Consider the following 25,967-nt stretch of genomic DNA (forward strand, 5'->3'; position numbering starts at 1 on the left):
CAGTATTGTAACTGTACAATATATTAGGTGGCGTTAAATTTTACAGAGAAAGAATCTCAGAGAAGAATTTTAAGAAATCAAACCGCTTTAAAAATGCATTAATAATACTTTGGCAAAGTTTATTTTTTCAAAATTATAGGCAGTCACGAAATAAGACAGACTTGTTGCTCGCCACTCCCTGGCTCTACAAACACCGCCACTCCAAACAACACACTCCAAAAACTCGATTTTACTCTACAAAAATTGCCAGGCAAAATACCCACAAAAGGTTTTTGTGACGAAGTAATCTTATAATTAATTTTGATAGCCCCAGGATTGCCTTTTATGACTAATAATGGTAGAAACGCATCTTGTCAGACAATCTGTTTATACACAAAACACGAAACGATAACAGATAGGCCTATCAATTCACGTGAGTATATTGCCGCGGGCAGGACTGGAAGTAAACTGAATCAGGTTATGACGGAAAGACGTGGTCTCTGGATTGTCGTCTGTGTTATCAAAAGCTGATATTGGACTAGTTGTAGTGACGGAGGAGAGTGTTGAAAATATAATGGGATTCATAATTGAGTTTTCCATTTAAAATTATTGACAATAATAACCAATTTATCTGCTGGATATAAATTATGGTCTCGAAATTCTACAGTACTGCACGAAAGGAAATTTATTAAATACTTTGAGGAGTTTGAAATATATAAATACATAAAACTAGGGACAGCGCAAAATTTTTGAGTGAAAACACTCAATTAATTATGAATCCCATTATACTTTTAACACTCTTCTCAGTCACTACAATAGTCCTATATCAGCTGGTGACAATGCAGACGACAATCCAGAGACCACGTCTGTCCGTCATAACCTGAACCTGATTCAGTTTACTTCCAGTTCTGACGACGGCAATATATACGCGTGAATTGATAGGCCTATCTGTAATCGATTCGTGTTTTGTGTGGTGGAGGTAAAGAACCACCAAAACATATGTAGCAAATAAAATTCGACACTGACACTGGTATATTAAGGATTGTCTTACAAGGTGCGTTTTTACCATTCTTAGAAGCAAATCTTAATTACGAATGGCAAAATGTTATTGGTGTTGATAGTGAGCTACTTAGAAACACTTTTTCGGGCTGCTTATACAAAATTATTCATTCATTATGACAGCTAGCAAAAAACATCCCCCCCAAAATCCCCTCAAAAAAGTCCCCCCCCCAAAAATTCCTGTGGCGCAAACGCGCCACAGTACCCCCCCTCTGGGCACCCCTGAGGCTAAGTAGTAGTAGATGTCTAGATGTTTATGGATTAAACTCAGATATTATGAAAATGGCTGCAGTGTATATAGTTGAAGTACTAACTTATTTATTTAATCTTTGTATTGTTGAGGGTATATATCCTGATTGTTTAAAATGTGTTAAAGTAATTCCTGTACATAAAACCGGTGATAGATTAGATTTAAATAACTATAGACCCATCAGTATTATTCCTGTTATTAGTAAAGTTTTTGAAAGTTTGATAAATGACCAAGTTGTATCGTATTTTGAAGGAAATGATCTATTTAATTTTAGTCAATTTGGTTTTAGAGCAAATAGAGGAACTAAAGATGCAGTTCAGAATCTAATTTCTTATTGTTTAGATGAGTTAGAAATGCAAAATAATGTATCGTTGAAATTTTATGATATGAAAAAAGCTTTTGACACTGTGTCCCATGATCTACTACTACAAAAACTTGCCTTTTATAAGTATGAAGGAAATACTTTAAAATTTTTTGACTCATATCTGTATAAAAGATGTTTAATGCAATGGTGTTTTTTCTGATTATAAAGAGGTGTTACATGGTGTCCCACAGGGCTCAATTTTGGGCCCAGTATGCTTCATCATTTACATTAATGATTTGCCTAAAAATATTCTAAACCTCAATGTTAAGCCTTATCTTTTTGCAGATGATTTAGCAATACAAATTCAAAGTGAGAATTTGCTAAATTCAACAGTAATGGCATACAAAGCAGATAGCTTAATCGAAGACTGGTGTAAGGCCAATAAATTGTTTTTAAATGTAGAAAAAACTCAAGATTTATGTATTAGTTTTAATAATAGGCATAATACAAATTGTGTAAAATTTTTAGGCGTTTTTATAGAATCTAACTTAAAGTGGAAAGTTCATATTGATTATACAGCTAAAAAACTTAACAAAGGAATATTTATAATAAACATGCTTAAGAACAGTGTAGATTTTAATACTTTGAAATACATTTACTATGCACATATACATTCCCATCTAAGTTATGGAACAATTGTATGGGGAGGTAGTAATTATAAAAAAAAACTTTTGTCATTGCAAAAACGAGCAATAAAAATCATGTACAATGTTGATTTTAGAACACACTGTAAACCATTATTTAGGGAGGCTAATATTTTAACTTTACAAGCAATGTATATTTTAGACTGCCTTGTGTTTGCAAAAAATAGTTTTAGTAAAACAGACACACATGAAAATGTACACAGTTACAACACACGAAACCGCTGCAATTTTATATCTAGACAGTGTCGATACAGCACCACAGCTACTAGTTTTATTGAAAAATCCAAACAGTATTATAATATGTTACCTAATAGAATAAGATGTTTTAATTGTTTTAAATTTAAAATAGTACTTAAAAACTACCTGTTAAACCTGTGTCCATATAGAGAAATAGACTTTATAAACGATGTTAAATTAAACCTTAGTTAAAACCTTTAGTTCTAAGACATTTCCTTGACTGTGCCATGCATGTAAACCAGTGTAACGGCAATAAAGCATTCTTATTCTTATTCTTATACCTAGTTCTTTCTCATAATTCACAATAGACATGATGAGTAACCCATTTAGCTCTTTGCTGAAGAGTGTGCAGATATTCTATTTTCCACCGCTTCCAGAGCTGCTGAGTAATAGATTGCACTGCTTGCCACCTTTTCAGACGGTTTAGAGGCAATTCTTCATAATTTAATTCCGGCAGGGCAACCATTGGTCGGCCGATAAGGAAGTGTCCGGGGGTCAACACCTCTATCTCAGATGGGTCGGTTGATGAGGAACAAAGCGGCCTTGAGTTAAGTATCGCTTCGATACGAGTACTCACAGTTTGAAATTCTTCCTGTGTTAATATTCTGTTACCAATAACCTTTTTTAGGTGTGTTTTCATACTCTTCACACCACTCTCCCAAATACCACCTTGATGCGGGGCTGAAGGGGGAATAAAATGAAATTTTACAGAATACTCAGATGACAGGTCGTGTAACTTGCTCTTAGTCGATTCATTTTGAATTTAAGTTTTTATCAATTTGTTGAGATGATTGGAAGCGCCTACGAAGTTTGTAGCGTTATCAAGGTACAAATCACTTGGTACGCCTCTTCTAGAGATAAAGCGTGTGAGCGCAGCGAGGAATGTATCCATAGATAAATCTGAGACTACCTCCATATGAATTGCCTTAGTGGCAATGCATACAAATAAACATATGTAGCATTTTACAATCTGGGCTCTTTGTAAGGTGTGAATTTTTACTTCAAACGGTCCCGTGAAGTCTAATCCAGATGATTTGAAGCAAAACGAAGGGTTAACTCGGGCTTCAGGTAGGTTTCCCATGAGAGGAGAAATAGTTCTTGGCTTGTGGCGGAAACAAATTAGGCACATATGTACTCGAGTACGAATAATTAAACTCCTAGCTGCTAATATCCAGTAGTGTTGAGAGATGAGTGATTGAAGAAGCTGAGGTCCAGTGTGTAGGTATTTTAAGTGAAAATAATCCACTATCAATGAAGAAATCTTACGAGATTTACGAAGTAAAATCGGGTGTTTGGCGTTAGAGCTTATTTTTGTGTTTTTAAGCCTACCTCCCACTTTTATCAAATCACTTTCATCTATGAAAGGCGAGAGATGTTTCAGTTTGTTAGAACACATTTTATTGTTCTTTAAACTTTCAATTTCAGAGTTAGGATCATTGATTTGAACTATTCCGCATATTTTAATTACAGAATTTTGAAGCTCATATGAAGATAGATTTTCACTTAGTTTGGAAGCTGGATGTCGTGCATTGTGTATGAAGCGAAGAACAAAGGCGATTACACGCACAAGTTTACTCCAGGAGGAATATTTAGACAAAAAATCTTGGTCAAGTTTACAATGTAAGGAAGTAACAAGTGTATTGTTATGTGTTATTTTGAGCTCAGGAATTTTTGAGGGATCGATTTCTTATCGATAGAGACGCGAACTTTGCACAATCAATGTCAAAAGGACTTCCTTTACTTGTGGTTTCTTGAGTTGCAGCCATAACTTCTTGGTTAGGCGTGGGAAGTTCACAAGTGTTCAATGTGTCTTGATAAGTTTGTTCTGTTTTTGATAAGTTTGACATTGAAGTGATTTGATTTAAGTCATTTCGTGACCATTCATTTTCTGGGTGGTGTGGGATATAGTGACAAACCGTTAAGTCATCGTTAGGAGGAGCTTTTTCAATGATTCCGTTACAGAGTTGATTCTTGATTGTTTTATCGTACTCTTCAAACACACTAGAATTGTTTTTAAAACGGTACAAAAGTGAGTTAAGTTATGAAAGTGACAAATTGAAGTTTTTTGGTAAGTCAGGGGGATACTCCTTCCAAGGCCAACCAACCGAATACCTACTATTTCCAAGCTTAAAAGTTCCATTGAACTGACCCAAAGCTGTATCATCATCATTTTGATGAGGGTAATCACGAATCCCAATACTATCCAAACTCCATAGGTCTTTAATATGCAAATCTTGTACAAACTGTGAGTCTGGTTCCACAAAATGATTCCTTAAATTAAAAACATTTGTAGGTTGTGACATAGTTAGAAAGGACGTAGAGTAAGTGTTTGATTTTGCATCATTTGGTGATTTTTCCCTCCCACTTAAAATCCAGCCAACCTTAGATCTTATAAGATACAAACCAGAGTGTACTTCGATCTTTTCATTAGTTATATTTTTTGACACTATTTATTGTACAATGTACATAAAAACGAATAAAGATATTTGAATTGAATTTAATTGAATATAAGGTCAAAGTAGAAATCATTTCCTATTAACAAGTCGATGACTGAATCCTCATTTTGACCCTCGGCAAAAGTAAGGGATGGAAACCGTGATTGTATCTGGGAAACATCAATACTAGAGGTACTGCTTAACTTTCCCGTGATTTGGGGCACTACATTACAACTGAGATTGAAAACCTTACCATCACTTAGTATGAGTCCGGTAGTTACATTTTGTGTTTCAAAGGTTTTTGCATCTTTATTACCAAAGGTAAATACAGATAAAACTTGAGTGTTATCGCTCTTTAGTAGGGGTGTGCGATGCATCGAAAATGCATCGAAATTTCGATTCGATTCGATTCGATGCATCGAATCGCGATTCGATTCAGTGGTGGTCAAAAAACGATTCGATTCACGAGGGAGTCAGTATCCATATACGAAAAACGCCTGCAGAAAGTCAATGCAATACCCGCAATACAGGAGCGCGTTGCTGTTGCGTTTCCTTTACGAAGGCGTTCTTATTTAATACATTCTTTGCATTAAATATAGCTTTGTTTTATATTTTTTTGTTTTGACATTGCAAATGATTAGAGGTTTGTTTTTTGTCTTGATGTAAGCAGTGTGTGAAATATTTTACTACTGTGAACCTAGCCAAAACAAGGTAGGTTACTCCAAAATCATTTTAAAAATAAGTCTGAAAAATTGTTACTTAATACTTAACTAGTAAGATTAATGTTATAGACTGATTCATTTGGTATTTTTGTTAGGTGTCTGCTGGTCCCCGTCCCCGAATTTTTGTTGGGGCAAAAGAAAAAAAAAGAATAATTTATTTCCAAAGAAACACTCTTATATTATTATATCTATTATTACAGAAGAATTAAAATGTTCAAATGAGAATTAAAAATTAAGTTGGCTCACGACCTTTAAGAATAAAGACACAACAGAGCAATTGCCGCACTGCCACTAGCCAGAGCCAGGTCTAGTCGTCTACTGATAAGAGTAACAAGACAAAAGCCGTGACGCAACACTAACAGTGCAAAGAAAACAAAGTCAAAAGAATAGAAAGACTATTTATCCAGACATACTAGTATAATCATTTATTGTTTATTCAATACCTAATTAAAAATATATTTTATTATTTTACATAATAAATTATAAACAAAAGAAATATCTGATATAGTGAACAGATCTGTATCTTGGTTAGATGGGGTTAAAAAAATATATTTCTAAGATCCAATACAATATTTACAACTCACAAATTAAATTGAATTAATTTCTTTGAAAATAATCTCTAAAAGTTTTGTGTCTTTGAATAAAGAAATATATTTCTTTGTCTCTACTCCCTTGTTTCATCACTTGCATTTTGTCTGCAATTGAAGCAACTGGGTAGCAACCGGGTGGTGTAAGAGGGGAGGGGGAGGGTCTATGACCTTGAATTCACACATCGTTGCCCGGGCCTGGCTGGTGAGACTGATTCATTGTTTTTGTTGACATACTACTACCCTTCCTTAAGAGAAAAAGGCCCTGCTGTTCCAAAAACATTGAGGGTAGTTTAAAAACATTGACCTGTGTTGCCAAGGGTACTAGGCTAGAAGATAGCATTTAACTTTCTTGTCTCTTGATTTAATATTATTTTAATCTTCTATATATTATTTAAGAGTTACTTTTCGGGTACCTAATTAGTTGTGATATTGTTTGGCTTTATTTTATGGATTTTTAATTCTTTTCATTCATTAGCTATCAAAATCAGTTGTTTTAGGATTTTAATCTCTTGCAGTAGGTCTATACTACTGTATGACATGATATGCATTTTTTAGTCCTTTTTAATTATACCATAAACAATGTTTGTATGTTATTTACTGTTTTTGAGTTTTATAGGAAATTAGTTTACACAATATCTTTTCTTCAATGAGTTCTCCACTTGACATGTTGCTTCTAGCCTATTACTATTTTAGGCCCTATAAAAATAATGCCTAGGTAAAGCTGTAGGCCTACTGATGCCAATAATAATTCTTTATTTATTATGATGTAACAAATAATGTAAGTGTGAGGTTATTATACTAAGGAGGTTAGGAGGCAGGGAATGAATGATACATATTGCATGGTGGAAACATATTATTTTTATTTTCTTCTTGCTTGCAGTCCTGAAGCCGGTCCACAGGCCCTAAACTTGTGATATGTAAATTTATTTCTTAATGGTCTTTTTATATTAAGTTCCATTCAAATTTGTTGTAATTTAGCTACCGGCACCTATTTAGTTATTTAAACAGTTATTAAAATGAGAATGAATGTCTTGATAAAAAAAATATTTTCTTCTTTCTTGCAGTTGAGCCAATTCAAGTAAAAATTATGAAATAGGCAAGTAAAGCAGCTCACTGGTATTTCCAGCAGTTATTCTAATACATATGATTGAAAATAAATATTTTTTCACCTAAAATTCATATGTTAAGTATGAAATAGGCCTAATACCACATCAACAAAAATTTGTATTACACAAATGTGATACATTTTAATTATTGTTAATCCACTCAATTGACAATTATGAATAGAAAAATATCGTATTGCTTCGAATCGAGTTGCATCGAATCGAATCGAAAATCTTTTGAATCGAATCGTTGCTTCGAATCGAAAATTTTTTGCTGCTTCGCACACCCCTACTCTTTAGTTTAAGTTTTGATGCAATATTAGTACAGATATAAGATCTTTGACTCCCGGTATCAAACAAAACTTAAGCAAGCTCTGTCAAACCATTACTCGTCAAATAAACCTTAGCCATTTGCAAAATCACATTTTCATTAACCGTAACAAGAGAAGGTTCGCTACAGACTTCGGGATTGACAGCACAATTTTCGGGAGGCTTAAGAGACTGTGAAAATCTTTTGGGACAAAGACTTCTATGATGGTTCTTCCTTTGTTTGCAATATATACAAGGTTTGCTTACCTTACAATCTTTTAAGTTGTGGCCACTCTTCAGGCAAATAAAACAGAGACCTTTAACCTTACTTTTTCTTTCTTCTAAAGTTTTGTACTTCTGGCATTGGTCGTTCCAGTGGGCGTCTTTGCAGAAAATACAGGTTGCAGTTCTGTTTTCGGTCGATGGAAGGGCCTGGGTAGTTGAAAAATTACCTTTTTCTGAGGTATGAAAGTAGTTTCCGTTTTCTGATGGTGGGATGGAAGTTTTTGTTGATCCAAAACCTAATAAAAGTTGTGACTTTACTCTAGCTACGATTATATTTCTTACTATACTACATAATTTAGTGGCATCAAGAGTATTATCTACGTTGTTTTCTTCTACTTTTATAACTATATCCAGAGGAAGTTTCCTCATAATCAGAGAAAGAAATAAATTTGAGTTGGTATCTTCGCCTAAGTTTTGTAGACACCTGATGTGTTTGTCAATAACATCGAATAAGTTCCTAAGTTTTCCAGTGTCGTTTGATTTTAATGGACTTAAGTCCATCAAGGCTTTGTAATGCGAATTGATTATGAGTTGTTTGCTGGCAAATCTTTCTTGGAGTAAAGAAATGGCAACGTCATAATTGTCAGCAGTTAATTGTAGACCAGCAATGCATAGTTTGGCCTCTCCATGCAAAAGGGAGTTAAGATAGTTGAATTTATCTACTCTAGTTAAATATTGTTGACTGTGAATGGCAGAGTTGTACGAGTCCCAGAACTCTAGCCATTTAAGAATGTTACCTTCAAACATGGGAAGGATCAGTTTAGGCAGCTGTACTAAACTGTGTGGGTTTTCCAACACTCGCTCGGACGAAAGACCATTTGAATTATTGGCATGATCATTGATAGCGTTCGTGTTGAAGGCTTCAAGTCTTACCTTCAAGGTTGATATTACTTGCTCACTGTCAAGTACGATACCAAAAATGTCCTCGGCGTCGTCGGTACCCTCCACATTTGTCGACCCGTTGGCTGTGTCTAGGTCAATCTGTTCCATCAAGGCTTCTAGGCGAGCTGAGTAGCCTTGCAGAGTTCCCAGCATCGCTAGTAGCGCGTTCCTCGAAGGGTCCTCGGCGTCAAGCAGTGTAGTCGCCTCTGCAAGGGTAGACTTCACACGTCCCGTGAGAGTGGCAGTCTTCTTCCTCAGTCGAGTCGTCATGTTCAAAGTACAGTTGAAGTTGGACAGTACAAATAAGTGAAATAAAGATCAGTTACGGGTGGATCGTTGCAGCTCTGCTACCATGTCAAATAGTTAGTTGTTCAAGTTTAAGTTAGTTTGTTTTATAAGATTAAAAGTTTGATAAAACTAAAATAAGTTGAGAGAGTTTGATCCACAGTTTTTGTATTTCCATAGTAACAATTATAAGTTCAAAACAATAACAAATCAATTCTAGCCAGCTGACATTAAATACATTAATTTAATCAATGCCTTTGGCACAATTGCGGTCCTGACCACCAGAGTTTGTGAGAAATAATATCCTACGGAAGTATTCCGCGAGAGGCACAATCAGCTGGGTTCTGGTTAGATGAGACGTGTGACTAAGCTGTAGCGGGAATCCATTCTTGTATTTGAGATACTCTATTGGCTACATACGTTTTTAACTTGTATGGTTGGGTACAAATCCAATTTAAAGTTACAGTAGAATCCATCCAGGCGTGAATGGAAGTAAGTGGCACTTGTTTTGATAAGATATTATTATAACAAAAATGCATTAATTGGGCAAGTAAATGCGCCCCGCACAATTTGAGTCTGGGAAGAGAAATACGCTTAAGAGGCGCTACTCTGGTTTTGGCGACAATTAGTGAAATATGCGTGTTATGGTCGGAGTCAGTAACACGTAAATAAACACAGGCTGAGAAAGCAAGCTCACTGGCATCGCAAAAACCGTGCAATTGTATGTCACTTGAACTGGACATTTTAAAATGTCGAGTTAACATTATAATTTCAAGTAAATATAACTGTTCTGTAAATAACTTCCATTGCCGCAATAGGTCAAAGGGGAGGGGGGTGTCCCATTGAAGTCCTCTTGTCCACAATGTTTGGATAAATATTTTTGCCCATATCACCACAGGAGATAAGAATCCGCACGGTTCAAATATCTTTGCAATGTAAGATAACACAATTCGTTTTGTATACATTTCAGACTGAGAAATATTTATTTTATAAGGCAAACAATCAGAGCTTGAGATCCACTGTAATCCTAAGGTGCTAATCAGTGGTTGGTCCGGGGTGCGAAAAACTACAGTTTTTTCATGAAACTCGCTTGGAATGTCCTTGAGTAGAGCATTGTGATTTGCTGTCCATTTTTGTAATTGAAAACCACCTTTAGCGAGAATTGATTTTATATAATTTTGAAGGAGCAAGGCATCTTCTATTGTGTCAGCGCCGAGGGCGACGTCATCTACATAAATATGATTCCTTAAAAACTGAGAAGAGGCAGGGAAATTAACTTCCTCATCCTAAATTAATTGTAAAATTACCCTATTAGCTATAGGTGACAGTATTTAGCTGATAAACAGAAAGCTTCTTTTGTGGATTGCTCTCCAATAGATAAACTGATAACGGCGGTCGTCCTTGTCGAGTTCGATTGAACGAAACATCTGTTTTACATCAGTAGTGAATACATATTTATAACACATGAAATTCGTTATAATTGTAGCTATGTCATTATGCAGTTTTGGGCTTACATGAATAATGTCATTCAGTGATAAACCAGTCGTTGTTTTTGCGCTTGCATCAAAAACCACTCTTAAGCGAGTACTGGAACTGGAAGCTTTAAAAACACCGTGGTACGGTAAAAAATAATGCGGCTTATCAGGAATAGAATCTGTAAACAATGACATGTGGCCTGTACCACAGATAATATAACCCCTACTACAGATATCTGGCTGATGGCGGCAACGTGCTCCGCTAGGACAGCGTAGTTTGCCCGCCAACATCTAGGAGCGCTGCTAGCACTGCACACCACGCGGGGTACGGGGGCAGAGGAGAGACAGGGGATATGATGAGAGGAGAGGTGAGGGTGAGACCTCACTACGCTGTGATAGCGCCTCTGCTTCTGTCTCCGTTCCTCGCCGAAAAATCAAGAAGTGTGGTCGCACTAAACTGACCTACCCGACACTACTGAGTACACCTCGGTACACCTACACCACGCACGCGTGTTGTTGAATTTTAAGCCTTGTTGCCGGGTTTAAACATATCAGTACCGTAAAAGTTATTTGGTGATAACGTTTTTTGACTGTGATATATATTCAATTAATTTGTGTGTTTTTGTATATATGTAGTAAGTTAGAGTATGTATTTTTTATTTTAGTATTTTCATTCTTCTATTCGTTATGTCAAGAACAACGTGCTCGTACAGAAACTGTTCTAACAGTTCGGCAAAGTTAAAAGGTCTTAAAATGTTTCGTTGTCCTCGAGATAGTATGTTATCACAACTATGGATTAAAAATTCAGGCGAGTTAATTGTATTTGTTGCTGGGAAACCATTTGAAGTTATTAAAAATGAACAACTGAAGTGAGGAAAGAGCTGTTAGTTTTGGTTTTGCAAAAGTTTTTTTAAATTCTATTTTCCAACGGAATTATGCTAATCTATTTATATATCTATATCTAAATCTATCTATACTTATTTAATACTTAAGCAGGTTTTGTGAATTGTGAACCGTCAATAAGTTTGCTAATTTTTTTAACAGTTTGCTACAAATAATCTTTTTAAAGTCATAAGAAATTATGACTATTATTAGTTTAAAAATAACACATGTAATACTTCTTAGCAATTGCTCGAATTCGAGCAACAGGGACCCTAGTACTTAGTACTTATTTAATACGCAAGCAGGTTTTTTCTGACAATCAAACCTCCAAAACTATTAAACCGATTGCCATGTTTTTTCAGACATGTCTCTTGTCTCTTGGGCCTGCGCATGCGCAGAATACGTTTCTAGTAGTTTTGGCGCTTTTTTACTTAATTAGTTGCCTTATGGTGTGAAATGTAGTATTGTGATATTAAATGCTTCAATTGACACCATTAGGAAATTAAAATGCTTAACCTCAAGTTCAAAGTACTAAGGCCTAGATATATGTGGTAAATAAAATAATTGAATACAGTACTGTACGTATTTTCAAAGATAAATAGTTTGTTTGATAACGAAATCATTTACGAAAATAATATTGCTAGTAACACGCAAAGAAACAGCGCCGCAACCACAATTCGTGTCCTGAACCACTGATTACGAGTAGAATGAAGTATTTTTATTTATTTATTATATTTATTTATTTATTTATTACATGCACGGCAAACGCCATTTTACAAGAGAGTTTAGTTGACATTGATTGTCAACTGACATTGAGTATGAACTGTTTCAGACCAGCGAGCGTCGATGTGTTAGTGTTGTGTTTGTAGTTCGGTATGTGAGAAAAAAAACGTATCCTCCATCACGTTTAGTGTCTTAGAAAATTTAAATAGCCAGTGCTACTTTGACAAAGGAAAAGGTTTCCGAGGACGCCTCTTAACTATTGGTGAAAATTGTTTAAGTTGATTATATGTTTTTATTTATTTCTTTCGATTGTAGTTCCTTCGTTGAGTTGAGAAGGAAATTAAACAATAAAAAATATTTGTCCCTACGTACATATTTATGTTCATGACACTTGTAAAAAGGATACCCTGTATAATGGTGTATATAAGGTTATTATTTTGTAATGATAAATCATTTCAAATATGTGTGCCTATTCACTGTATATGTTTATGTTTGTTATTTATAATTTACCAGTTACAGTTCAAGGAATCTTTATCGTAATCTTTGGCCTGATTTAAAAAAAAAATGACAATTAATTGTAATCTTTAAACGTGTATGCAATCCTATTTAATGTAGGCCTACTGTAAAGTGCAATTTTTTCATTCTTTGTTTGTAGTTTCTATTTTAAAAACATGTTTTGACAGTTCTGCCTTTATTACATTGCATAATCTTCATAGTTTTGCGCCTAATGATATTGTTTTAGCATTAGCCTACTGTATAACATCAGTGATAGTGTTTTTCCATTGTAATTGGGTTTAATACGACTTTGTTAAAAAAAGTTCCAAAGTTTTGCTTAAATAGCTTATGAGGGTTTTTATTGTTAAGTAACTGAGACTTACGGCCTAAATTTATATTTCAAAGTTTACTTAAAATCTATACGTGTATACTTTAATTGTTTGATAAAAAAAATAATTGCTTAACTATACGTGTACAGTATCACCATTGTATTACACAATTTCGTTTAAACCTTCTATTGCTAGATTAAAGAAATGTTGTGTTGAACAAAAATAAATGGGTTTCTTGCAACATTTCTAAGCAACAGTCCATACTTTATTCATCTTTAAAACTCTACTTCTATAACCTTTAAAAAATTACAATTTCTTGGCAAAGTATGTATGCATGTATGTACCCAATGGACTCTGAAATCGCTTGACAGCTTGTAATGATACTTTCTGGCATTATTAAGCATTATTTAAGGATGGTATGTGTGAAGTTTGGTGCAGATACGTCAAAAGGGCTCCGCCCCAGAGGGTTTTAAAGTGTCCAAGGTCAGACTTTTGGAACTACAATGTTTACAAATAAATACCTATCATTAAAAGCAGATGTTTACTTTCACAAACTGTTTTGTAGGTTTGAAAAATCACAATATTCTGTAATGGTCATGATTTAAAATAGTGCCACACTGTTCCCATAGAAAGCAGCACAGAAAACTATTTTTATCTTGGATAAGTCCAAATATATAAAACCCCGATCGCAGCACACCTGTGCACTCAACAACGTTTAAATTCTCCAAATATTAAATATGTAAACATAAAAAGTAAAAACCATTAAATTATTATAAACAGATAGTACACCTGTTGCTCGAATTCGAGCATTTGTAAAGTATAACCGGCATTTTTTCAAAACGAATGACGGTCAGTCTATTCAAAGATAATGTAATCAATCACATAAATTATTAAGTGAATAACAATAATAATAATAATAATAATAATGCGAAACCTAAATCCACCCAAGTTGTGTAATGGAAAAATTAAGACTGTCAATTACAAAAATAACACCAAACTTGATTTAAGCAACGATCATCAGTGGTAAGTTTAAAGGAGAATATACTGTACGTATATTTGCGTATTGCTGTTATAAAAAGCGTCTTGCTTTTTTTATACACGGATATCTGTATTTTGCGTGCTCACGTGGTGGTTATTTACGCCTAAAAACCTATATATTTCTCCAACTACATATATTCCTCCACGCCGGGTAACTGATAGTTAGTAGCTTTAAAAATTAGAACTTTATGTATGTTATATCAAAATAAAAACATGAAAACTTAAAATAAATAATGAACTCAAAAGGTTTGCGTACAACAACTATTTTATATTTCGAATCAAGATTGAACAAGTTGTATATCAATATTCCAAAACTTAGGACATAATAAAGTGTCATGTAGAGAGATTAGTGAACACAATATCTCTATTCAGTTATCGTCTTGTTATCAGCAAGAGCAAGCTAGATTTTTGTACCGATATTCTCCAGCACTGACGCGGTAGTAGAGTGACGTGACAACACATCTGACAACGTAAGCTACGGCCGAGCTACGGCTACGGCAACGACACAGCGCTGCACCGCACCGAGGACGCTCACAACACCTTGCGAGTAAAAATTTAACTATTTCCTCCCTCCCCGCACGTCCCTCAGCCGCAGCGGCCTAGCGGCCTCAGCTAGATATCTGTAGTAGGGGTTATATTATCTGTGCCTGTACTCTTATAATCGATCATAAAATCAGAATACAATTGCTTAGACTCAGGTTGAGTATTAAGTTTACGCTCAAGCGATAAAAAAACGCCTTTTAGCATTGAAAGATGATTTCCTTAACTATGCGGGATTTTCCTTGAACGGAAGTTTGATAGAATATTTTCCTGTCTCAGGGTTGCGGCAGTAAGTTTCAGAAAAATGTTGTTCACATTTAATATCTTCCTCTGTGAGTTTAGAGGGTGCGGGAGGCTGTTTGTATTAATATCACCTCTGATTATTTAGACAATGATCATTGAAATTTTATGTTCTGCTCCACTGACAATGTCAATGCATGTAAATGTCCATGATAATAAATGATTTGATTGATTGATTGATTGATTTGATTTAAATTGAGAATAATGCGGTGAACTGGATGAAAAAAAAACACTTTGTCAGACGGACGCTGAATAAAGCGGGAACGAAGGTATGTTATAAAACACTGGTAAAGAGACCACGTTCAAGAGATGCGTAATGTAATATTAACCGCGAGTACACGGGAGTTACTACGGTGAAGACATAAGCGGAACTGGATTTAGTCGTTACAAATATCATAGCGTCTCTCTCACTCTTCGATATTTGAAAATCTGACCAATCATGTGAGGCCGTGCTATCACAAAACTGCTCGACAAAGTGCATGTCTGGAAACAGGTGACTGGACATGTCGAATACTGACCAATATCCTATGTAAAAATAATCCATGTGCCCCAGTATCCCATCTTACGCCACCATCTCATGATGTAAAATCTTATCTTAAGTTGCATATTTATTTTACTGGCCTTTGTAAAAGTTAAAATCGACATACTTATACTACAACCTATTTCTAAAGGTAAGTTTTTTTTTTCTTTTCCCTCCATGGAGCATATTTTGGTGACTTACATCTTATCATCTTAAATTAGATACAATCATATTTTAAGTTGCCTTTTTGGTTTTGCCACCCTTGTTAACATTGAATTTGATATACTACACCCTGTAGCTAAAGGTAAGTTTTATTTTAGTTTTTTCTCCATGAATCGTATTTTGGCAGTCATTTTGTGGGGTCAAATGAGGTTAAATCACATTTTAAGTTGCAGCAGTTTCCCCACCCTTGTAGACATTAAAAACTATATACTACACCTTATATCTAGCAATTGTGGTTTTAAAAATTTTTTTCTGGGAGCAATTATTATTTTAATTTAAATACCCTAATATCTGCTACTTCCCCAAGTCAGATTTTGGTAGACTTTTTTTGTGTTGTGTGGAGGTATAAAAGTAATAAAACCCATTCTTTTGAAACAATTTTGTTTAACTTCCATTACTCAATGACTGGACTACAAGGATTGGCCAAATGTAGTTGGGAATATGGCAATTGAGTGAGATGCTACAGATTATTTAGAAACAGTACTTCAGTGTTGGCGGTATCACTACACATTTGAAAGTTTATGCTCATACAGCCTTTTAAATAAATGGAATTTCAATGCTTGTATTCCTTTTTATAAGGTGATGAAACTACGATCTTCTAAATTTCACAAAGTGCATTTTACTCACCAATGCTGATGGAGGGAGAGAGATTGTAGCAGCAGCCACTTGTGTATTCCCGCACTTGAGTTTACCACTGTATGTGAGACAGTTGGCCAAGTCTGTGATTGTTTGGTTCATGCGATACTGCAGACATAGCTCAGTCGTCACTGCCAGTCGGTCTAGGCGAGCAAATAAGCTCTCTCCAAGGCCAAAGTCTCTGGAAGGAAAGTATGTTCATAAACTAGGGGTCTGTGGTGCACCGAAAAAGTCGGTACAGTTCGGTTCTAGCTTGGTTCAAGCTTAATTACCCGACATCAGTTCGGTAGAGCATTTTACGCTACAAACTCGGTTTGGTACAACCTATTAATAAACTACTTTCAGTTTACTATCGAGCACATAAAAGGCTTATCAGATGTTTGTTTACAATCTTCATAATTTATTACTATGGTAGTGATGCAATAAAAAAACCATTAGCAGTCCCAAATCCATTAATATTTTATCACAACAATAATTGTTGTACTCAAGTACTTCCAAGAACTCTGAGGTTTATCACTTTAATCCTTTTCTATTTTATCATAAAAATAAATGTTTTTATAATGGCTGTTAATTTTATTAGAGATGACTCTAGTCAGTATTTTCATATTTTACAACGATAAAATGACTTTTTTCTAATAAAATATTTACAAGACACAAAACTACCATGAATTAGTTTCTTTGAAAATAATCTGTAAGAGTTTTATGTCTTTCAATAAAGAAATATATCTTTTTGTCCACTACTTCTTTGTTTTCGTTACACAATTTTGTTAGCAATTGGAGCAAACGTGTGGTGCAAGAGGGGATGGGGAGAGTCTATGACCTTGAGTGCCCCCTGCCTGGCTGGTGAGAGTGATTTATGGTTTGTTTACATCCCACTACCATTCCTTCTGAGAAAAAGAACCTGCAGTTTCAAAACCATTGCCTTACATTTTAAAATATTTATACTTGTGTTGCTAAATTAAGGCACTAGTGTCTCTGCATTATGTTGCCAAGTTGGCATTTAATTTTCTTTTCTCTTGACTTAATATAATCTTCTATGTATTAATTAGTTAAGAGTTCCTTTTAGGGTACCTAATTAATTGTGATATAAACAATATCTTGACTTGAGTTTGTGGATTTTTAATTTTTTTAATTTATTAGTTATCAAAATCAGTTGTTTTTAGATTTCAATCTTTTGCTGTATGTCTATCTATGCTACTGTATGACATGATATGCAATTTGTACAGTCTTTACTAACCATACCATAAACATTATGTGTGTCAGTTACTATTTTAGAGTTTATCATTGGTTTTATAGTAAATCAGTTTACACAACATCTTTTCTTCAATGAGTTCTCCACTTGTCATGTTGCTTAGACTATTACTATTTTAGGCCCTATAAAAATAATTCTTATGTGAAACTGTAGGCCTACTAATGCCAATAATAGATAAATTGTGCATTTATGATGCTATAACTAATAATGCTATTGCAAGTGTGAGGTTTTGTACTTTAAGAGGTTAGGAGGGAAGGAATGAATGATACATATTGCATTGAGGAAACATAGAATTTTTATTTTCTTCTTTCTTGCAGTTTTAAAGGCAGTCAACAGGCCCTAAAATTGTGACATGTTACTTAATTTGTTTATGATCTTTTTATATTAAGTTCCATTCAAAACTTGTTGTAATTTAGCTATTTAGTTATTTGAACAGTTATAAAAATGGGAAAGAATGTCTTGATAAAAAAAAATGTATTTTATTCTATCTTGCAGTTGAGGCAATTCTCAAGCTGTAAATAGGATATGAAAATGAAATTATATACATAAATATAATTTTTTTTGGTATTTTATCATCAAGTAATATTATAAACACAGATAGAAGTTCAAACAAAAAAATCCATTAATAAACAATATTTGGCTTGACCCAACCCGAACCAAAAAATGTCTGACCAAAAAAAGTCTGACCCGCAGACCCCAATTATCAATGCAAGTACTTAACTTAGTAGGAAAATAGGTGAAGCCTTTATCTTAACTTTGTTGATTTCTTGACACAATCCTGTTAGAAGTCAAACTTTTAATAATGTATGGGGGAGTAATAAATTAATTGTTGTTAGAAAACCATGCATGAGTGTAGGATATTATCCATTTTCATAGTAATGTCAATGTATTCAAATTTAAAATAATGGTTTCAATCTGAGGAGAAAACTGCAAAATTACTGGTAGCCGCGCACCGTACCGATTTTGTACCGAGAACCGAGGTACAAAATATTGTACCATACCGACCTTAAATATTCTGTACCGCAGACCCCTATCATAAACCATAATTTGCTTTGTACAATTTAGTTTTAGATCAAAGTAATAATTTATGAATACTAGTTGACATACTTGGCTTTTGAGCTTCTAACCAGCGGAGGGAGCTGATTGGGATCTCCAATCAAGATAAACTTGTGAGCAGAATACAAAGGTCTCAGCACAGTGGGTAGAAGTACCTGAGTAGCTTCATCTACAATACACAGATCAAACTTGCGTCTGGCCAACAGAGGGTGCGCAGAGCCCAGACAAGTCACACCAACTACATTCTGCAAACACACAACATTCTCACTATACATCTTGCAAATTACTTTTGAATAACGATTAATCAGGATAAAGTAGGGTTGGGGCTTTCCGGATACATAAAATCACTATTAATACGCAAAATACTATTGGATATTCCCATGTTATTCTTATGGAGAATAAGTAAACTGTTGTAGTTTGCTTGTTTATGATCATATTTTGATCAAATTTGGGAAATGCATTAATTTCATATTAAACCATTAACATTTTACAAAAAAACACCTTTTTACCCTCCCTGTTGCAACAAACCTAAGTACTCGTTAAACTAATGTTATTTAAATAGGGAATAAATATGATATTTTTAAGGAGACATTTTAGTGTAAATCCAATCAGGCAAATGGAAATTCGCTTAGTCTGCAGGTTTGCTACGGTGGGGGTATTTAATTATGGTATTGGCATATTTAGACAGTAATCACAGAATGTTGTGTTTGACAGGAATCACAATGAATAACACACGTTTTTGAACACAATTACACGAGTAAATAAAAGGGAACTATCGTGAATTAATTTCTTTGAAAATAATCTGTTACAGTTTTCTGTTTTGAACAGAGAAATATCTCTTTTTTCCTCTAGTTTCATGTTTCTTAACCCCTTAACCGCGGCATAAGTTGGCGTGCCGCGGTTTTTGATGCGATCAGTGGCACATGGTTTAATTACGCTCCCTAATAGCCTAGCGCAAGGTTTTTCAAAATTTTTTGTGGTTTTTTTAACATTCTGAGGAAACCTAGTTCAAAACGTATTTTAAAACAATTAACAATGATAAATGTCATAATAAACATTGTAATAGTATCTATATAATTAATAAGCTACATGAATCTTTGTCGGTTGAACTCCTCTGCCATTTCTTAACCGATTTTATCCATTGACGTCTCATTGGAAAGAGCGTGTCGCGTAGATTTGCAAACTGGCCTTACATTTTTGAAAATGTCCCTTGGGCTCTGCCCCAGTGGCTTTGAAAGTTCCCATGTTATCCTTATGAAGAACATAATTGTTTACATTTTGATCAGCTGTATAATTGAATTGCTGTTATTTATTTTTCAATTCAATGAAACCCATTGAGTACATTTATTTACTATTTGAGTTTGTGTAAACATAACCCCCAAGACGGATCGTGTTAGTATGGTTGTATCTTAAATTTGTGTGTTTATCGTTGTTTTGTGTAGCTATAATTTGTTTATTTGTTGTTTTTTTTCTTTTAAATGACTCCGATGTGACGACAACGAAACATAGTCAGGAGGCGTGATCGTGATAACGACCTCAGTTACAGAACAGTGGCGCGTAATAGGCTTAACTCATCACAGTCAGCACCTGACCCTGGACAATCTCAACTATTAGGTTACAAATGCGCCCTACCCCAAAACGACTTTTTGTTCTCAATTGGCCCTCTATCAATGAGTTGACTCTTTTAAACTCATTGTTAATGTGACTGTTATTCGTTTTTAAATAACTCCTGTTATACTTTGCAATTGCTCGAATTCGAGCAACATGTACACTAGTTCATGTTAACGTAAGTGATAATTTAATTTTTAAATTTTATAAATAATTAATAATAATAAACTAATAAATAAATAGTAATGGATGTTTAATGGGTGTTACTTTTACCTCTAGTGTCATATGAGTGAAATTGCTCATCTGTTGTTTTAAAGATATCAGCTTTGAAATATATTAAAACTCTGTAAATGATTATGCAAGGAAAGGTAAGAATCTCAAGATTTTTTAAAAAGTCCTTACAAGATTCCCTAAAGCTCAGTCCCGCTATACACCTCAAAGCTTTCTGTTGAGCGACTAGAATTTTATTTATGTTTGTTTTGGTAGTGTATCCCCATATTTCAATACAGTATGTTAAATTGGAATAGAAAATGAGTAGTAGATTGTTTTCAAAGTTTCAATAGAACATTCTTTACTAATCAATCAATCAATAAAATCTTTATTCAGAACGTACAGATACATCGTACATGAATGCGTCATTATGTTATTTTTAAATAACATAAATACAGGGTGATTGATATAAGTGTGCCAGCCGTTTTATTCGAAAACTATAAGAGATATCAAAAAAAGTTAAATGGTAAGTGTCTTGGATTTTTTATTTAAAAAAAAAAAAATTTGTTTAGCCGCCATTTTTCCAATATGGCCGCCAACTTTGATTTTTCTTATGGAACACCCTGTATTTTTTTATGTATTCTGGTAGAAAAAGTAATTTTAAGACGATTTTATTCTTGTGATTTTTTTCATAAACCTAACCGTTTTAAAGATAATAATGGTTAAAGTTTTGAAATTTCTGCATGAGAAAGAGGTTCGATAAAGGCCTAAGCAAGCATGCCAGCTGTTTTGCTCGAAAACCATTCAAAATTTCACAACTTAAACCATTATTATCTTTGAAACGGTTAGGTTTATAAAAAAAATCACAAGTATAAAATCGTCTTAAAATTACTTTTTCTACCAGAATACATAAAAAAATACAGGGTGTTCTATAAGAAAAATCAAAGTTGGTGGCCATATTGGAAAAATGGCGGCTAAAATAATTTTTTTGACTCGACTATAATTTTTTTAATAAAAAATCCAAGGCACTTACCATTTAACTTTTTTTGATATCTCTTATAGTTTTCGAATAAAACGGCTGGCACACTTATATCAATCACCCTGTATATTACTTAAAGTTAAAAGATTTATATAACAGCAGTTTTTAGATAAAATAAATACATTTCTTAAAGTTAAAAAAATTATCCAGACTGTAAAAAGAAATTCCTATTAAAAATTTGTTCAGTTTCTTTTAAAATTTAATTATGCTTTGCTCATTCCTTATGCCATCTAGGAGTTGATGGATAAATTTAATGCCAATATACTGAGGACTTTGCTTATATATTTTTTTTATGATTTTTAATTGTGAAATTTTGTTTATATCTAGTATTGTAACTGTGGATATCCTGTTGTTGCTCTAATTTTGATTCATTATTTTTTACATAAAGAATTGATTTCTTCTTGTGTAGCCTCCATTTAGGGTGTAGCCCAGCTAGATGTGTGTTTTCTAAGTTTTCTCGGGAGAGACCATGCTCTGTAATAACTATGAAGTCTGGTTGTTCATTATTAAGGAAGTGTGATAGTCTTTCTGTTTTATTAGACAGCCGGTCTATATTTTGGTGGGCAAGGGTGAGTTGGTGTCTGTGAACTAGTGGGTGTTTTGATTGGTTGTCAACACTGTTTTTAGATTTTGTTATGTTGTTGCCGGTGGAGGGTCCTAAAAAAGAGGTTTGGGTGTTGCTGGTTTCTGTACTTGGGTTGCTGCTATCTACTTGGGGTGGATCAAGGTACTTCTAGAGGCTGGGGTTTTAGAGTGACTAATCGAGGCTGATAATCTTTCCTTGTGTTGGATATTTATGTCTTTGAAGTAATCTATATGCTTAATGAAAAAGTCATCCAAAGTTTCCTGGTCGCCTCGTATGCTTGCTGTCATAGGTGGAAGCCTCTCTTTTTGAGTCAGTTTTTTAGAAGGAGTTTGGTTGTTTCTCCTGGTCATATCCGGGTTCAGTTTTTTGAAAGGAGTTTGGCTTTCTCTCCTTGTAGTTTCTTGTGTCAAGATGTCAGCATCGCAATTCTGTTTTACACCATCTACCTGTAAGCCTATTTCTACATTGGCAGGTTCTTCAAGCCGAGATTTGTTTTTGGCTACTTGGAGAGATACTCTGAAATGGTTTCTTTCCTTCCCAATTGGTTTTTTGCTCTTGCTTAGGTTGTGGTTTTTAGAACGAGGAAAAATCTCTTTAGTGGGTGTACTTTGTGTGACTGATGATGGTGTAGCAGGGTTTATTTGTTCACCTTGTTTGTGCAGTTCTTTTTGCAAAGTTTCCACAGAGTGTTCTAGTTGGTCTTGTCGAGTTTTCAGCTGAGCCAGGTCAGTAATTAGAGAGGCACAGTAGTTGGGAACATAAAAATCGGAGTGATTTGTTTGTGTTTCTGAAGTGCCAGTAGGTTTTGGTGTCTGAGGTAGGTCTGTTTTGTCATCTTGGTTTAGCTTCAGCTTGTTTATCATTCCACCTAATTGCTTAATTTCATTTGCTGAGTCGAGTAATAGTTTTTCTCTTTCATTATCTTGATCTTCAAAGGTTTGTATCATTTCAATTCTTAGCTGTCTTTCCTTCTCTAGTTGGAGTTCTACTTCATTTAGTGTTTCAACCAGTGAAGCATTTCGGGAGAGCAGGATTTCCTTGTCATTTTCAAGCTCTTAAATTTTTGCCTCAGCAAGGTTCACCTCAGCAAAGTTATCGTCTCAGAAGTCTTGGCATTTTAAGGAAGAGAATTTTTGCTTCATATCATGTAGTTCTTGCTTTAATTTATTATTTTCTAACAGTAAAGCATGTCCAGCTTCCGCAGCAAGTGTGAGCGATGTCCCTAGATCATCACTTTGTTGGTGAACACCAACATAGCACTAAACAATTATAATATTTTCCTACAGTTACCTAACAATGTACATGTTCTCACTGATTTGAGAAAGCAAAGTGGCCAATTCGCTCATCAGTGAGACAATGTTAACATTGTCTCACTCTAATTACTTTGTCTCACTCCAGATTTGTAACGTGAAGGCACGAAATAGTGAGCGCGTAACATGCAGGCAACGTCGTATGCGCGCGAAATACATGTTGGCAGCCCTGGCTGTAAATCAGCTGGTCAGCTGTTGTACTGTTGTATTTGTCACTTCACATTAAATGTTATATTAAAAGTTCACTTCAGTGTAAAAATAGGTTATGTTTCTTCACCAATTTATTTGTTTTATGGTAACTGTAGGAAAAGTATAATGTGCAACTCGAGTTCAATGTACAATTTGCCTCACTCGAGAAACCATTCCTCGTAAGGATTTCTCTCGAGTGAGTCAATCGCTCACTTTTCTCACTAGTTGCACAAATAACTATTTCCAAGTGTTCAGTAAACTTTAACCATTCATATTATTTAACACTCTATGTTTTATTTAATGTACATCTCTTTTCCTTGCAACTAACATGTGTTCTTAATCAAATTAAATTATTCTCTATTGCTAACACATGTTGTGTATCAAAAAGTAAATAAAACAGTGCTTGTTCTCCTATCCCAAAAGTGTGTTCATTTTTTTCTCATCTTATAATCTCCATTTAATTTCATTCTCTACAAAACATTCACCAAGTATGTTCATGAAATAGTTAATAATTTAAATGTTTACAAAGCCAACAATTGAAATCAGCTGGTTTTGTAAACAAAGTTTAACACCCAGCTGATCAGATGTCAGCTGATTATAAGATAGCAAAGAAATTAACAGATACTGTATTACATTTGGTTCAATGTTTTGATTCCGAAAACTCTGACCTAGACGCGGGTTTGACCTAATTTTTCGAACTTTTAATACAGCAATAACCTTATGGCATTGACTATGAACATAGTCAATGCTTATGGGTTACATCATTTTAAGGGGCATAAAATGGGAAAGTTTTTTACGTAATTTGACAAAACATCACATTAGTATGTATAGTTGTAAAACCACTTTGAAGTTGTAAAGAATTAATTTTGAAACTTATTTTTTTATGTTATGTGAGACATACAACGGTGAAAATATGGTTGTATGTTAAAGGTGTTGCAATGGTTTTGTAGGAAATTTAACGCTCTTTTTCTTGGTATAAGTTATTATGCTGTACGTGTATTGGCTTAGTTTCTATGCTCCTTTTAGTGAAGCTACTACAGGTAATTTTAAAAATTCACATAATCGGCCATTACAGCATAACGAGTGGGGATAGAAAATTTTTGTTTGTCATTTTTTGTTTCTTTTAGTTAGTAGAATAACTGGTAAAAATTAACGCACTTAGTAGAAACTCACCCTGTATTGGATGTTTCAATAGCAGGTTCTTTGTCAGATTTGCTTACAGTTCTTTTTTTAGTTTTCACTTCCACCCATGTTTTCTGGTTCTTTGTTTGTTCTTATTTTTTTCTGGCTGGTTCTTCATATTCAGTTTGCTTTAGTTCTTTGCCTTTCTTATCAATCATTAGTGAATAAAAATTTGTCTGGTTTGTAGTTGGAGGGTTGAATAGGAAAAATCAGTGCTTGTTTTGTAACTACTTCTTCTTCTGTAAGTTTGACTTTGATAATAATGTCTGTATTTAGTAATCCTGTTGTAACCAGGTCATTAACCAATGACTCAATGATCCAGCATGAAAAACACCACAATCATAACCGTTGGGCTGCTGTGGTCCTTTTAGTGGCAAAAACGAGGCTGAAGCTGTTTCACCTCCAATGTACTCGGACAACTTCTTTGCAACTCTTTGCGCTGACGGCAGATTATAGTTACTGTAAGGGTCGTAGTAGTGATATTTATTTTCTACTTTATCTAAAACCAAAACACTCCAATGTGTGCCACTGTCACCTTTACTTGTCTCCTCTGAGTCATTAATGGGCATGATGAGAACATTTTTATTTTTTATCTGTAAAGAATCCAGAAAGTGCTTAAAATCATTAGGATTTTTGACTGCATGAATGATTAATGGATTTATTATCATGCATTAAATTGATGATAGGAAAGTCGTGTTTAGCAGTTCCAAATAAGGTTGTATGGTTGTGTCAGAGAGCCAATTACTACCCAGTAATTCTGTATAGTCATTATTGATTTTCTTGAAGATCCAAAATCTGTCTGGGATGAATTGGTAGAAACACTTTTATCTGAAATAGTTCTTTTTTCTTTGTTTTCAAGTCTTTTAGCTCCTACATTAGCTTATCTATAGTGTTATTCTTATTTTTATATAAGAATTTAATAGGCAGATATATTTAAGGATTTTATTTCCACACTGAATTGTCTACATAGATCTTCTGACTCTTCTTCTGCTAGTTTTAAGGATTTTTCAATTTTACTCTTCTCAAACTTAAGTTAGGTATTCATCTCACTTAGTTCTACAATACTTTTTTCACTTTAAAATTCTGTATTCTCATTAGGCTCATAGATACATTCATCTACCTTTGGATCATTTAGGTTTGCTTCTTCCACAGCATTTTTCAGGCTAGTAATTAGCCTTTTCAAAGGTAGAGTTTATTTTTAATATTCGTAGAATTTGAAAACATCATTTCT

General features: G+C 34.3%; 1 protein-coding gene across 1 annotated transcript in view; it reads right to left on the minus strand.

Moving 5' to 3' along the window:
* LOC128982751 (DNA replication ATP-dependent helicase/nuclease DNA2) overlaps positions 1-25,967 on the minus strand; it is a 217,434-nt gene that overhangs the window by 44,186 nt on the left and 147,281 nt on the right. Inside the window, exons 14-15 of the mRNA XM_054401709.1 lie at positions 18,664-18,857; positions 16,296-16,485 (exon numbers count right to left, since the gene is read on the minus strand). Coding sequence (XP_054257684.1) covers positions 16,296-16,485; positions 18,664-18,857 — 384 coding nt within the window. The remainder of the gene's footprint in view (positions 1-16,295; positions 16,486-18,663; positions 18,858-25,967) is intronic.

This window comes from Macrosteles quadrilineatus, unplaced genomic scaffold (genome assembly GCF_028750875.1).
Source record: "Macrosteles quadrilineatus isolate MER2022 unplaced genomic scaffold, UCM_ALF_1.0 Scaffold_1__1_contigs__length_201487025, whole genome shotgun sequence".
Classification (NCBI taxonomy): Eukaryota; Metazoa; Arthropoda; class Insecta; order Hemiptera; family Cicadellidae; genus Macrosteles; species Macrosteles quadrilineatus.